Source organism: Loxodonta africana, chromosome 9 (genome assembly GCF_030014295.1).
Source record: "Loxodonta africana isolate mLoxAfr1 chromosome 9, mLoxAfr1.hap2, whole genome shotgun sequence".
Classification (NCBI taxonomy): Eukaryota; Metazoa; Chordata; class Mammalia; order Proboscidea; family Elephantidae; genus Loxodonta; species Loxodonta africana.
The window spans coordinates 14,479,148-14,493,792 of NC_087350.1; the positions used below are offsets into that span (position 1 = coordinate 14,479,148).

The following is a 14,645-nucleotide window of genomic DNA, read 5'->3' on the forward strand; positions in this document are numbered from 1 at the left end:
GCCACAGGGCTCCCTCCCCCACTCAGTTCATAGCCCCAGAGTCAATGAACGCCCCACCCTTGCTGGCTCCTCTCCGCTGGCCTCAGCTACATCCTGAGGTGCCCCACCCCAGCTACATCCTGCTGTACCCTCCAGACTTCCACCTCGCTGTCTGTCCAGACTCCCACGCTCTCCAGACCATACTCTTCCTGAGGGCAGGGCCCAGGATGAAGTGTGCGCCCAGCACAGTGGAGCATGCAGTGACTGCCAGCTGGGACAGGAGTGAGGGGCCTCATCCAGGAACTTCTCTGTGAGGGTGTGTCAGCCAGAGTCTCCACACGTGTGTGTGCATGCTGTGTGTGCAGGGGGGTGTGATGTGTACACAGTGTGCATGTGAGTGGTGTGCACGTGTGTGTTGTGTACGGTGTGCACGTGAGTGGTGTGCACGTGTGTGCTGTGTACGGTGTGCACGTGAGTGGTGTGCACGTGTGTGCTGTGTACGGTGTGCACGTGAGTGGTGTGCACGTGTGTGCTGTGTACGGTGTGCACGTGAGTGGTGTGCACCTGTGTGCTGTGTACGGTGTGCACGTGAGTGCTGTGCACGTGTGTGCTGTGTACGGTGTGCACGTGAGTGCTGTGCACGTGTGTGTTGTGTACGGTGTGCACGTGAGTGCTGTGCACGTGTGTGTTGTGTACGGTGTGCACGTGAGTGGTGTGCACGTGTGTGTTGTGTACGGTGTGCACGTGAGTGGTGTGCACGTGTGTGATGTGTACACAGTGTGCACGTGAGCGGTGTCTGTGTGTGTGATGTGTACACAGTGTGCATGTGAGTGTGATAGGTCCATGATGTGTATGTGGGGGACGTGTGTACATGCATGGTATGTAGGTTTGTGGTGTCTGTGGTACATGTGATATGTGCATGGTGTGTACACGTGTGGTGTGTAGATATACGTGATACATGCACAGTGTGTAGGTGTGGGGTATGTGTGTGGTATGGTGTATGTGACAGGTGCATGGTGTTTCTATGCGTGGTGTGTACGTTTGTGTGGCATGTGTATAGTGCACGTGTGACACGTACATGGTGTTTGTGTGGTATATGTGGTATGTGTACGGTGTGTAAGTGTGATACGTGCACAGTGTATATGTATGGGGTGTATGGTGTGTGTGGTATGTGTGGGAGTGATGTGTGTACAAGATGTGTGTGTGGTACGTGTCTGTAGGGTGTGCATGTGGTGTTTACGTGACCCACCTTTCCTAGTCCGTGCATTTACATACCCCAGGAGCTTCTTGTTAGAGAAGGAAAATGAAAATTTGTTGTCCTTATTTCCTGACAGAAGAGGCTTCTCCAGTTTCTGCTCTTCCTCCATTTTCAGCAAGGAGTCTGGTTTGCTGTTCTGGAAAGTAAAACCAGGAGCATCACTGAGCCCCACACAGCAGTGGGCTGGGTGATGTAGAGTCTGGGGCTCAGGAAGAGCCGTGAGAGACACAGCCCAGGGGCAAAGGCACCGGGCCACGCCACCCCATACGGTGCTGCTGCAGCCAGAACACACCTCAGGAAGGTTCCTGACACCTGCTAGGCAGCACATGAGGGGCCTGTGTGCAGACACCTCCCCCTACCCGGCACCCGCCACAGCCCACGGGGCCTGTCCCCCCAGCGCAATGTAAGCTCGGCCGGGGAGATGGAGATTTAAGGAAAGTTGCCATCAACTTAGTGGAGGTGGCATGCTCAGCGTCTACACACCGTGATGAGCTCATGCGGAACCCACAGTAAGTCAGAACCAGAAGACAGGAGGCCTGTAGAGGTCCACATGACTCCCCTACACCACACACACTCTCACCGACCCATTCATACACACACCTGCACACTCCCGAGCTTCCACACACACATGCACAACCTCACAGGCACACATCTCTCACACTCCCATAGCCCACACATTCACACACACCACCACACACCCACCCTCCCACCCCATCACACACCTACCCTCCCACCCCCTCACACACCTGCCTTCCCTCACAAATGCACCCCTTCACATAAGTGTGGATTCATCCACATGTGTGTACTCACACATGCACAAGCACACATGCATGCACACGCTTGTCACCTTGTACTTCCACTTGGCCTCCGACTTGCTCTTGGTTTGTTCTCGGATTTCCAACCTGTCCACGTCGTTTTGCTTATTAGCCACATCCTTGTTGGGCACACTCAGGACACTCTTTGTAGCCTAGAGAACAGAGCAGCCATGACACAGAGGCGGACGCTAGAGCAAAAAAGCTGGCCAGCATCCTGACCCCATGACCCCTGCACCAGAGTCCTTGACCACGCCGCTTGCCCAAGGCCTGGCAGTCCACTCACTCATTCACGTGTGCACCTGTCATTCATCCCCCTTGGCTTGAAAAAGAGAAAGCAATGTGCCCACTGCAGCTCTGTGGAGTGTGTCCTGGGGGAGCCATCGGTCCCTGGTGAGGGGATAACAGCCTCCTCCCGGAGGAGATGGCCCTTCTACCTTGAGCCATCTCAGCCACTCCTGTTGTCTCAGTCCAAGGCCTCTTCCACAGACACCTTCTCTTTGTCCCTGGCTACTTTCTACTCAGTTATGAAGACTCGGCTAGGTAACCCCTCTGTAGAGACCACCATCCATCCACCCTACTCCTCCTACTGCAGGCCTTTCTGGCCAGGTCACCTGTTTCTCCTCAGCGCTCACTGCTCTGCAGCTCAGTGTGGCCAGAAATGAGCTGCTCTGGGCTGGGCCTCAACACAGCTGTGTTGGCAGGACAGTGCCTTTGCAGGGCAGACCGCCCCCCACCCAAAGCTCTTCTGTGCCCCACACCTCCCCAAGGGCCCTCGCCCCACCACTTGCACTCCAGAGGGCCACACCCAGCCTCCCACCCTGTTTAGCACCTGGAAGCCCAGCCCTGCGCCCACCTTGCCCTTCTTGGGCGTCTCGATCTTGGTCAGAGCCTCCTTGGTGTGGGCCTCGAGCAGGTCCAGGTTCGGGATGGTTGGGGAGCCTGTCTCCTTGCACTTCTTCCCTTTCTTCTTGCCACTATCCTTGATCCTCAGCGTCTTGGGAGGTTTTGGGGGCTTGGGGAGCTTTGAGGGCTTGGGGATTTTGGATGGCTTGGGCATCACAGTTTTGGGAGTCTTTTTTTTAGACACTTTCTCCAGGAGGGACTGAGATGGGGTGATCTCAACGGGAGACAGGGGCTCTTCCTTCCCTCTGTCTGTGTCACAGACCTCGTCCGAGGACACCACAGCATTCACTTCTGGTCGGGCAGCTTTGGAGGCATTCTGGGGGCGGTGGAAGAGGTCAGCCCCTCCCTTGCCACCTGCCCCACCTGGTGTTAAGTGCAGACCATCTGTTCTGTGCACCACAGCCGGGAGACCGTGCTGAAGGGCATGGGGGGAGGGGCTGTCCTGGGCACTAGGGGCTCCCTGAGCTGGGGCACTGGGACAAGGAGCCAGGCCTCCCCCCATCCTGGGGCCGCCACCCAGGAAGGGCCTTACCTCACTGAGCCTGATCTCTTTGGCAAGGTCTTTGATGAGCTGAGAAGGCTTGAAGTGCTCTGGGAGCTCATCCTCATGCTCCGCCAAAGCCTGGAACACAGCCAGCAGTGAGCCCCGCGAGCTGGGAGGGTGCCCACACCCACCAGGCCACACCCTCCTGTGGGGGTCCACATGCCTGGCCCACGTGCCTGCTGAGCGCCAGCTCCGGAATAACCAGAGCAGCCCTGGCCGAGCTCTCACAGAGCCTGCTTGTCCTCCAACAGCCCTGGAGAAGGCATTCCTATCACACTGCCCAGGTGAGAAAATGGAGCCCAGAGAGGTTCAGTGACCGTGCCAAGGTCGCACAGCTGGGGAGATGCAGCAACATTCCAGCCTCATGACCTAGCCCAGGGCCTGTGCTTTTGGCCCCTCAGCAGGGACTCAGGCCTCACTGGGTTACAGATGGCCAAGGGGCCCAGTCAAGCTCAGCCCAGGCTAGGCCCTGTTTCTCACGGCAAGATGGAGATCTTGGCCATAATGACTCTGGCCCAGGCCATCAAGACCCTCCCATCCCCTCTGTGAAAAACATCCTTTTCCAGACGGTGAACAGGGGCCAGGCTGCCCTCTGAGCCCTCATGGGAAGCTGGGTCAGGCACTGTCGCCCAGGAAATGGCCCGCTCCACCAGACATTGTCCCCAAGGAGAAGGCACTGCCATGACCTCCGCTGCACAGGTGGAGAACCTGAGTCCCAGGGACATGAGGCCTGCACAGCTCCCCCAGAAGGCTGTGAGCAGCAGCCAGCCCCATCCCTTCTTCTTAGGCACAAAATTGCTCCAGCGGACTTTGTGGCTGATACCTCACATGGGATGGCACCCTGGGCTACTCCAAGCCTTGGGGCCCGGAGGGAAATGGTGGCTGCAGGTGCAAAGCCCCCTCCCTGCCTCCTAGAAAAGTACCAGGGTGTTTCCCTGCATGGTGTTGCCCAGTCTGAAAGCCAAGCAGGAATCCTGCACTGCCCTAGTCTCCAACCCTCCCCTGACCAGGAAGGAAGCCCAGGCCCAGTATGGGAGTGGGTGGGCGCCCAGTACAGGTGTCTCACCTGGGCAACGGGGCCCTCTGCCAGCCCCACCTGGCAGCACTGCCTGCATACCACACAACATTCCCCATCCACCAGAATGGCTGCCCCATTCCTGAGCACCTTCCTTCCACTTCTCTGCCCTGCGGCCAGGTGCCTACCTGTTTCTTAGTCCATGATCTGAAAGCACCATTGAGAATTTTAGCTCCTTGGACTAAATGAGGCGGTAGCTGCTTCCCAGATTTGTGAGAACCTGGGGGAGGAGGGAAAGGAGTAGCTTAGGGGACTGTGCCCACCTCGCTGCCTCACCCCAAAGCCTGAGCCTACATCACGCCCAGCCCAGCAGCCATCACAGCCCCTAGTGGCGGCAGCAGCAGCAGCCAGAGCCTCCACCCACAGGACCAGCCCAACTGCCAACGGTTCCTCTTGGAACCTGGGAGGGTGCTGAAATGGACAGCTGGGACGGCACCCGTCCTCCTGTCCCATCAACAGCGTGGCTACCAGGCCCCGGCGCAGGAGCCAGCCCTCTCCCGCAGTGCCCTGCTGCCTTAGCCTGAGTCCCCCCACGAGGACACCATCTCCCAGTCAGTCACAGGCCCTGGTTTGAGGCCCACACTCATCAGGCACATCTTGTTCCACCCTCAGAACAGCTCTAGTGGCAGGTCTGAGAGCCCTTCCCAAGCTGAGGAAGCCAGGCTTCTCCAAGACGGAAGCTCAGAGCCGGCACCTGTGGGGGGCTCCGATACAGGCCTCCAACGTCCCAGCTCTACACTAACCTTACCCACCACGACCCTATCTTCAGGAACAATCTTCTCAGTCTCATGAGCAGCTAATGCTGTCACCCTGCTGCAGAGGGGACCTGAGGAGCAGAGAGGCCGGGCAACCTGCCTAGAGCCACCCAGCTGGTCAGCAGCCCCAGCGGGCTTGAGCCCAGAGAGGTGGCTCAGCCTCTCCAGGAATGGGTCCACCCCCAGCTCTCCTCCACCCTCCGCTCTCCTCCTGTGGGCTCTCCTTGGTGGGCCAGCTCCCCTCCTACAGGCCCCTTCTGTCAGGGTCCAGCTCAGGGCTTCCAGTTTTGGGGAGTGGTTGATGAATTCATAGAAACCTGGCCGGGAGAGATTAAGGAGCACTTTCAGCTTTCTCGTCTTAAACTAGAGTCAAAGTGCAAAGGGCTCCTAATAAAAAAGTCTTGCTTTCTGACTTTTATCAGGAAAATAAATGCAACTTCCCAGGGATGTCACCACTTAAAAAGAAACTACAAATGAAAGCAAAAATCCTCCATCTAGCCAGTTTCCCTCGCGCTGCCGTGTTAAGTGTGAAGACCTGAGCAGAAGGGCACCAGGCAGCTGGGGCCAAGGGCTTCTGACTGCCCACAGGCTGGCCAGAGGACGGCCAGAGAGGGTGGGCAGGGTGATGAGGTCCCACTCCACACTTCACCCACCTCCTCCCCTGTGAGCCTCATGGAGGGCACCCCTGATACACCCACACATGCGTGCACATACACGGATGCACACACACTGTACATGCCTGACAGGCACACGTGCACACGCACACATACTACACAGATACACACGCATATGTGCATGCTTACATGTACGTGTGTGCACATGTACCCATGTGCTCATATGTACACATCACACATGTACACTTGCATGCACAGGCCACACATGCTCATCACATGCACACACCACACACATTCACACACACATGCACGCACACACACACTCCCACTTCACAGAGGGGCTATCAAGAAGGTGCTTAAGTTGGCTGTTACAAAGCCAGGGCAGATCCCGGCTCTCATAAATGACAGTGACTGTGTGGAGTTTACCCTCCTGAGACATTTTTGAGAGCAAAGGGGAAATTAGTGCTAATTGCATCAAGGCCACAGGCACAAGGCTGAATGAACGCCTAGGCCTCCTACCACTCAGCCCAGCCCCTTTCTAAAATCCCAGATGGCCCCTCCAGGCAGGAGAGGCCACGAGGAGCTGGCACAAACTGTAATCCAGCACCTGTGGTGCGCAAACAGGGAAACCGAGGCCCAGGGAGGGGAGGAGACCTGCTCAAGACCACACAAAGGCAGCATTCAGAGCACAAGGAGGAGGCCCCGCCCCAGCTCCCAGAGCCCTGCCACAGCAGCAGAGCCATGGCCCTCCCACCCGCCGCCCGCCACGCTTGCATGCTCCGCACACAGCCTAACCACTACCTTTGAACGCCTCCAGCAGATGCTTCCCCATGTACCAGCAGGCAGTTTCGAAGTTCGGAAACTGTGTCAGGCTGCCAAGTTTCAACCTTCTTTCCACTTCATATGCTCTGCAAGCCACAGCAAAGGACACTTCAGTACAACAAGGACTGCCCGGCAAGGCAGGGACCCTCCCAGGCCCCAGGCTGCAGGCCTCCCCTGCTGGGCCCCGAAGTCCTCTGGTGAAGGCCACCCAGGCAGGGGCTGTGGGGTTGCCTTTACTAGAGAACAAGGTCTGGGACCGGAAAATAGGGGAAGTGCCAGCCTCTTGATTTTCCCCAAATCCCCAGAGGGTGGCCTGAACCATCCCAAAGCCAGAGCCCTGCAGGTGGCCAGTGAGCCTCTCACAGTCAAGGGAGCCCACCTCCTGCTTCCCCCACAAGCACACAGAGGCCTCGAACAAGTGGGCCACACCCAAGGCCCCCACGTGGGCCGGCGTAGGGCTCCGGTATAGGTGCCCATCACACTGACCCAGTGGGGGAGACCTGCCCAGCAGAGCCCAGGACGCAGGCATAGCACTGGCAGCATTACCTCATCTGCGTCTCCACACTTAGGCTGTGGAGGAAGTGTCCCGCAAAGGCCAGGCAGTCCACAGGCGTAAGTGTGGCGTAGATCCAGCCTAGGAGACAAAGAGACACTGCTAGGCCCTGCTGTGCCTCGATGACCCCTGACCAGCTGCCCAGGAGCTCCTGACCCCACCCTACCCTCCATACAAAGAAAGTGGGGTGGGCCTTCCAGGCAGAAGAGGCCATTAGGAGCAGGCTAAACTGTTCAATCCAGCCCCTCCAGGGCAGCCAGGGAAACCAAGGCAGGGAGGTGGGGTGGCTCAGAGTGACAAAATGAGCCCTGTCCAGTCCCCAGATGCCTTGACATCCCTGACCTCTGCTCACAGGCTGAGGAGAAGGACAAGGCAGGGCAGCTGCGTCTCCTGGGGGTGGGGGGCTGCGACTCCACCCTGGGTTATCCTAGGAGGAGGACCTCAGGGTCCAGCCCCCGGGACCCTTCAGTTCTTCAAGGAGTAAGTTGTGATTGTGAGAAAACAAGGAGGGAGGAAGGGAAGGAGGGCAGGACCCAGAAACTATGAAGGATTCAGAAGGCCTCGTTTGGACCCTGATTTAAAATGGAAAAACCACATACAAAGCGGGGAGGATATCCGGGGGAAAGAAGGAGGACAAGGCAGTAACTCTGTTACCCAGAATAAGAAGCCTTTCGGAGGTAGACAGTGAAGTCTCCAGATGAACCGCCAACACCGCGTGGGGGCAGTGGGGGGTGGGAAAGCGGGAGGCTGCATGCTTTCTCCGCCCCTCCCCTCCCCGAGTATCTCTGAAAGTCCCTGATGAATGTCCACAAGCGAGCCCCCTCTCCTCCCTTGCCTCTATAGGGCTCCCCTGCATGCTCATGAACCAAAAGCCTCACCACCTGTGGGGAATGGCGGGTGGAGGACAGAGGTGTGCCCGTGTTATGGCAGAGCAGGGCAGCCCAGGCTCCTGTGAACCAGGCCCCCTTAACTGGCTCCCTCGGCCAGGTCTGGTGGTAGTGGGCTCAGCAGGGAGTCCCAGTGGGGGCCCAGGCAAGCCAGGGAGCAAGCAGGCCCAGGGCAGGGGAGGAGGAAGCCTGTGTGCGGGGCAGGGACACAAGAGCCCCAGCACAGGCCCGAGGAAGGCCTGTGAGGAGCGGCGGGGAGGGCCCAGCATCCCACCTGATGGGATGAAGAGTGTCTGGCCCTGTTTGAGGGTGCACTTGTAGCATTTGTCCACCTGGTCCGCAAAGAACATCTCGCTGTGGTTGGAGGCTGACTGCCAGCGTTCGTAGAGGGAGAGGTTGGCCAAGGCCGGCTTGATGAGATAGAAAATCTTCTCCCCCTGTGACGAGAGAGGCCGGTGTGGGAGGTGCGGGGCCACCATGCCCCGGGGAAATGGGGGTGCAGCCAGTCACACCCCAGGGGGTGCTGGGGTGCAGAGCCCACCATGCCCTGGGGAAATGGGGTGCAGCCAGTCACACCCCAGGGAACGCTGGGGGTACAGAGCCTACCATGCCCTGGGGAAATGGGGGTATAAAGCCAGTCATACCCCAGGGGGTGCTGGGAATACAGAGCCTACCACATCCTAGGGATCCTGGGGGTACAACATCTGCCATGCCCCAGGGATCCTGGGGTTACAGCACCTGCCACACCCCAGGGATCCTGGGGGTACAGAGCCTGCTATGCCCCAGAGACAGTGGAGGTACCTGGGGATGGATCCCACCTCGTAAACTAGTCCTGGCCTAGGACCATCTTTCCTTACAAAAAACCACGGGGCCACATGTGCTTTGCAATTCAGACATCTGGATGTTAGGAAGGTTCTAAGTGGACGTGACGGTCACAGGGTCTGGGCACACCCACCATCACACACTGTAGACAGGCACATGAGACGGGACCAAACTAGGCCACAGGCACAACAGGCTCTTCAGACTGCTCGGGCCTTGGGCTGGGCTGGACTCATGGCCCATTTCCTAACCCTGCTGGGCTGGTGTGGAGACCCTAGGCCTCTCCTTCAGGAAGTCTCCCAACACCTCTCTCCCCATCTGAGCACCAGCCACACGAGCAGCACTGATCATGACTCATGTGGGCTTCTAGCAGGTTACTTCATGAGACTCACTGCCCACCCGCAGGCCAGAATCCCACTCCTGCAGTGCAGCATTGGCACAGCTGGGGCTGTAGAGGCTCCAGGCAGCCTGTACCCGGCCATGGCTTGTGGCCAGCAGTGCAGGCCAGCAGTGCAGGGGGGATCGCAGCCTCACTCACCTTGAGCACGTGGTACCAGGCGGACGCGCCCCCCGAGTCGATGTGGAAGTCAGTGTAGCTGTCCTTCACACAGATGAGGCAGTACTTGGTCACTTTGGGTTTAGCCAGCAAAGCATCATCGGGCCAGTAGTTCTCTACCCAAGACAGTTTTTTCACAATGTCAGGCGGCTCCACAAAGCTGGACATTCTGGTGGTGGGGAGAGGAACAGGGTCAGCATGGTCCGTGCCGCCACTACTGTGTGAGAACCATGTGAGCAGGAAGGTGGGAGGCACTCCGCGAGGTCCTCCACACTACACTTCAGAGCTGGGAGGGGGGCAGCACTGCTCCCGGCTTACAGATGGGCAAGCTGACATTCAAGGAGTACCGGAAGGCGCCAGCCACACCTCGGGTTGGTGGCAGTGGCAGGCATCAAACGGTGGTCTCCGTGCACGGAGGAGGGGCAAGGAGAAGGCCAGGGCACCAGCCCCCGGCCCCTCTCACAGCGAGGCAGTCTTCCTTGGATACCTAGATGGTCCCAGCTGGCTGCACTGACGTAGGATGTAAAGTGACAGGCACTCAGCAGATACCATCTCTCCTGCACCACGCAGGCCTCCTGGTGCCACCCTGCTCTCCAGAGTCACGGTGAGGTGCTCACTACGCCCTACCACCTCCCACCAAATCCGGGGAGCGTGAAAGGGTGCAGGCAGCCTTTGATCTGATTAAAATGTACTGTCCAGAATAACATGGAAAACACTGCATCTAAACTCCAAGCCCAGCGACCCCCATGGTGACCACTCCACAGCTCCAAAACAGGCAGATCAACTGGTACATCAGCTGTCCCAAAGGAACCTGCTACCATGGCTACTCGGACAAGGCTGGGCCCAGTCCAGAGCCAGGTCCTGGCCACCCCCTGGCTCTAGTCCCTCACTCACAGACCCTCTCCTCCCCGCAGGAGCCATCATCTCCCTCCCCGTGCCCTTCCTCCTGACCACTGCCCACAGAGGAGCACCATCCTCTGTCCAGGCCAGCCTGGGGCCATGCCACCCAACTCCACCCAAAAATACAGCCCCCAGGAGCCAAAGCCAACCTGTTTTCCTATGGTGAATGCCTCTGAGACCCCTGGTAAGGCCCATGCCCAGAGCAGGGCTCCCACCTGAACTCTATACAAACCCTATCCCCTCACTTGGTCATAACTCACGGGAACCCACCCATCTAAGCAGAGGGCAGGCCCCCAGGCCTCTGGGGCTAAGAACAAGGGCAGAGTGCATGAAGACGGGGGTTTGGGACAAGCTGAGCCAGCAGCAGACGCAAGGCACATTTGCTCGCCGTACAGCTGGGTGCCTGCACAGTTTGGGAGCCATGCTGGTCCCAGCAAGACTCCCTCTGCAACAGCCCAGGCTACTTGCCAGGCCCAGGAGCTCAGGGGTAAGCCACACACAGGGCAGGGAGGTAGGGCGCAGGGCCAGGCTCTATCCCTGCTCCCCCTGCCCCCTGGCCACTTACCTGGTGTCGGAGAACTCGAGGTTAGTGACGTTGAGGACTCGCTTCCGGTTGGTGCTGTAATAGTAGTCCACAAACTCCTTCAGCTTCATCTTGCAGTCCTTTTGCTTGGTGACGTCCGTCACATCCACGCTCCGCTCTGGGCCTGCGGAGGCCGGGCAGCAGGTAAGCCTCGCCCAGGGAGGAGCCCCAAATCCCCACTAGGCCATGACCCTGCCACCTGAGGGTAAAATGTGTGCATGCACACTCACACACACTCAAGAACTCACACACGCACACACCCATGCCCTCACACCCTCACAACTCACACTCATGCACTCACACTCACCCACTCATACACTCACACCCTCACACACACATACCGTCACCTACTCACACTCACACCCTCACCCACTCACACCCTCACACTCACCCACTCACACCCTCATACACTCACACCCTCACACACTCACCCACTCTCACCCACCTGTGCACTCACTCACCCACTCACACCCTCACCCACTCACACCCTCACCCACTCACACTCTCACCCACCTGTGCACTCACACCCACTCACACCCTCACCCACTCACATACTCTCACCCACCTGTGCACTCACACACTCACATCCTCACACACCCACACACTCACACTCTTACCCACTCACATCCTCACCCATTCACACCCTCACCCACTCACACCCTCACCCACTCACACCCTCACCCACTCACACCCTCACACCTCACAGCCACTCACACAAGCACATGCACACACTCACACTCAGTCGCCTTCACACTGTGACAGCACTGCGAGGGGAAGGCCTGGACTCTGAGGCTCTGGTTCTACTTTCTGACTCTCTTCCGTGCTTTAGCAAGGTGCCCACATCCTGTTCCTCGGGTGGTCCTGAGCACCCAAGGCACAGCTCAGCAAGGGGCTGAGTCAGGGGCCCTCAGGGAAGGTGGCCAGATTCACACATGAAAATACACAGCTCCCAGCTAGATGTGAATTTCAGATAAATAATGAATAACTTTTATATCCACAGATCTCAGGATAATTGAATAATTACTTAGGAAAGTTCTTTATAGAAGAATCATATTAATAAAAGGAGGAAGAGCGATAGAAATAGAAAATTCACTTGGCAGCAATCCCCATTGGCTGGTCAGACCATCACAGGTAAGGCTGTGACAAATGAGGCTGGACCAGCGGGGCCCCCTGACCATTCTATCGGTGGGAGGCCAGGTGGTGCAGAACCCTGAGGGAAACCAGCACACCCACCACCTGTCAGGTAGGCCTGCCTCAAAGTGCACTGTGAATGGAACCGAGCCTCCAACCATGGCTTGCAGGAATGACTGGGGACAGAGGGATGTGTTAAATGATAGGTAAGCTGTCACCAAATCCATGATGTGGGAATTCTACAGGCCCAACAGCCCTGCCTCTCCAACCAATCCACACAGCGGAAGAGTGGGGCCGGGAGATTTATGGAATAAAACAGACTGAAGAGGCATGAAACCAAAGGCAATGTGTGCATCTTGTTTGGGTCCTGATTCAAACAGCCAAAAGGAAAAAGACATTTTTGCGGCCCCTCAGGAGAACTAAGCTGGATCTTGGATGACATTAAGGAGCTATCACTAATGTCGAGTATGATGATGGAGTTGTGAGCATGTTTTTTAACCATCTGCTGGAGATGCGTACTGGATATTTGAACTGGCGATTGGATAGGTGCGCTGATGTGTGGGTAAAGATTTATCCTAAAATACTCCAGCAGAAAAAGAGAGATACCGGGGAGGCAGGAAACAGCAGGGAGCCAGGGGCTGTTGCAGCCAGGGTAGGGCACGTGGGTTCATATCTCTCCTTTGGGGTGTGTGTGTGAAAGTTTCCACAATTTGGGGAAAAAAAAAAGAGAAAAAAATAAAGTTTTTCTTTTTTTAAGCCCCACAGGGCATTTTTAGGGCAGTGAAACTATTCTGCATGATACTGTCATGGTGGACACCTGACATTATATATTCATCAAAACATATAGGACTGTATGGCGTGGGGGGGTATATGGGGAGTTCTCTGGACTTTCTGCATCATTTTTCAGTAAACCTAAAACTGCTCTTAAATAACAAAGTCTATGAAAGGAATAAAAAATGTTAGGTCCCATCAAGTCGGTTCTCACTCATAGTGACTCTATGCACAACAGAACAAAACACTGCCCGGTCCTGCACCATCCTTACAATCTTGTTATGCTTGAGCTCATTGTTGCAGCCACTGTGTCAATCCACCTCGTTGAGAGTCTTGCCTTTCTCCGCTGACCCTGTACTCTGCCAAGTATGATGTCCTTCTCCAGGGACTGATCCTTCCTGACAATATGTCCAAAGTATGTAAGACACAGTGTCACCATCCTTGTTTCTAAGGAGCATTCTGGTTGTACTTCTTCCAAGACACATTTGTTCATTCTTTTGGCAGTCCATGGTATATTCAATATTCTTTGCCAACACCACAATTCAAAGGCATCAATTCTTCTTTAGTCTTCCTTATTCACTGTCCACCTTTCATATGCATAAGATGCGACTGAAAATACCACGGCTTGGGTCAGGCGCACCTTACTCTTCAAGGTGACATCTTTGCTTTTGAACACTTTGAAGAGGTCCTTTGCAGCAGATTTACCCAATGCAATGCATCTTTTGATTTCTTGACTGCTGCTTCCATGGCTGTTGTTTGTAGATCCAAGTAAAATGAAATCCTTGACAACTTTAATCTTTTCTCTGTTTATCATGATGAAGTTCACTGGTCCAGTTGTGAGGACTTTTGTTTTCTTTATGTTGAGATGCAATCCATTCTGAAGGCTATGGTCTTGGCTCTTCACCCAGTAAATGCTTCAAGTCCTCTTCATTTTCAGCAAGTAAGGCTGCGTCATCTGCATAACACAGGTCATTAATGAGTCTTCCTCCAATCCTGACGCCCCGATCTTCTTCATATAGTCCAGCTTCTCGTATTATTTGCTCAGCATACATATCGAATAGGTATGGTGAAAGAATATAACCCTGACTCACACGTTTCCTGACTTTAAATCAATTGGTATAACCTTGTTCTGTCCGAACAACTGCCTCTTGATCTATGTAAAGTTTCCTCATGAGCACAATTAAGTGTTCTGGAATTCCCATTCTTCACAATGTTATCCATAATTTGTTATGATCCACACAGTCGAATGCCTTTGCATTGTCAATAAAACACAAGTAAACACCCTTCTGGTATGCTCTGCTTTCAGCCAGGATCCATCTGACATCAGCAATGATATCCCCAGTTCCACGTCCTCTTCTGAAACCGGCCTGAATTTCTGGCAGTTGCCTGTCAATATACAGCTGCAGCCGTTTTTGAATGATCTTCAGCAAAATTCGGCTTGTGTGTGATATTAATGATATTGTCCTATAATTTCCACATTCGGATGGATCACCTTTCTTGGGAATAGGCATAAATATGTATCTCTTCCAGTCAGTTGGCCAAGTAGCTGTCTTCCAAATTTCTTGGCATAGACAAGTGAGCACTTCCAGCATTGCATCTGTTTGTTGAAACATCTCAATTGATAATCCGTCAGTTCCTAAAAACCAAACCCAGTGCCGTCGAGTCAATTCTGACTCATAG

General features: G+C 55.6%; 1 protein-coding gene across 2 annotated transcripts in view; it reads right to left on the reverse strand.

The window, feature by feature from the left end:
- Positions 1 to 14,645, reverse strand: part of PHF2 (PHD finger protein 2) — an 86,731-nt gene that overhangs the window by 16,498 nt on the left and 55,588 nt on the right. For both annotated transcript variants that reach the window (XM_064291050.1, XM_064291049.1), the window contains exons 5-14: positions 11,046 to 11,187; positions 9,563 to 9,749; positions 8,480 to 8,642; positions 7,312 to 7,399; positions 6,745 to 6,851; positions 4,703 to 4,794; positions 3,488 to 3,577; positions 2,906 to 3,271; positions 2,085 to 2,204; positions 1,255 to 1,373 (exon numbers count right to left, since the gene is read on the reverse strand). In XM_064291050.1, coding sequence (XP_064147120.1) covers positions 1,255 to 1,373; positions 2,085 to 2,204; positions 2,906 to 3,271; positions 3,488 to 3,577; positions 4,703 to 4,794; positions 6,745 to 6,851; positions 7,312 to 7,399; positions 8,480 to 8,642; positions 9,563 to 9,749; positions 11,046 to 11,187 — 1,474 coding nt within the window. The remainder of the gene's footprint in view (positions 1 to 1,254; positions 1,374 to 2,084; positions 2,205 to 2,905; positions 3,272 to 3,487; positions 3,578 to 4,702; positions 4,795 to 6,744; positions 6,852 to 7,311; positions 7,400 to 8,479; positions 8,643 to 9,562; positions 9,750 to 11,045; positions 11,188 to 14,645) is intronic.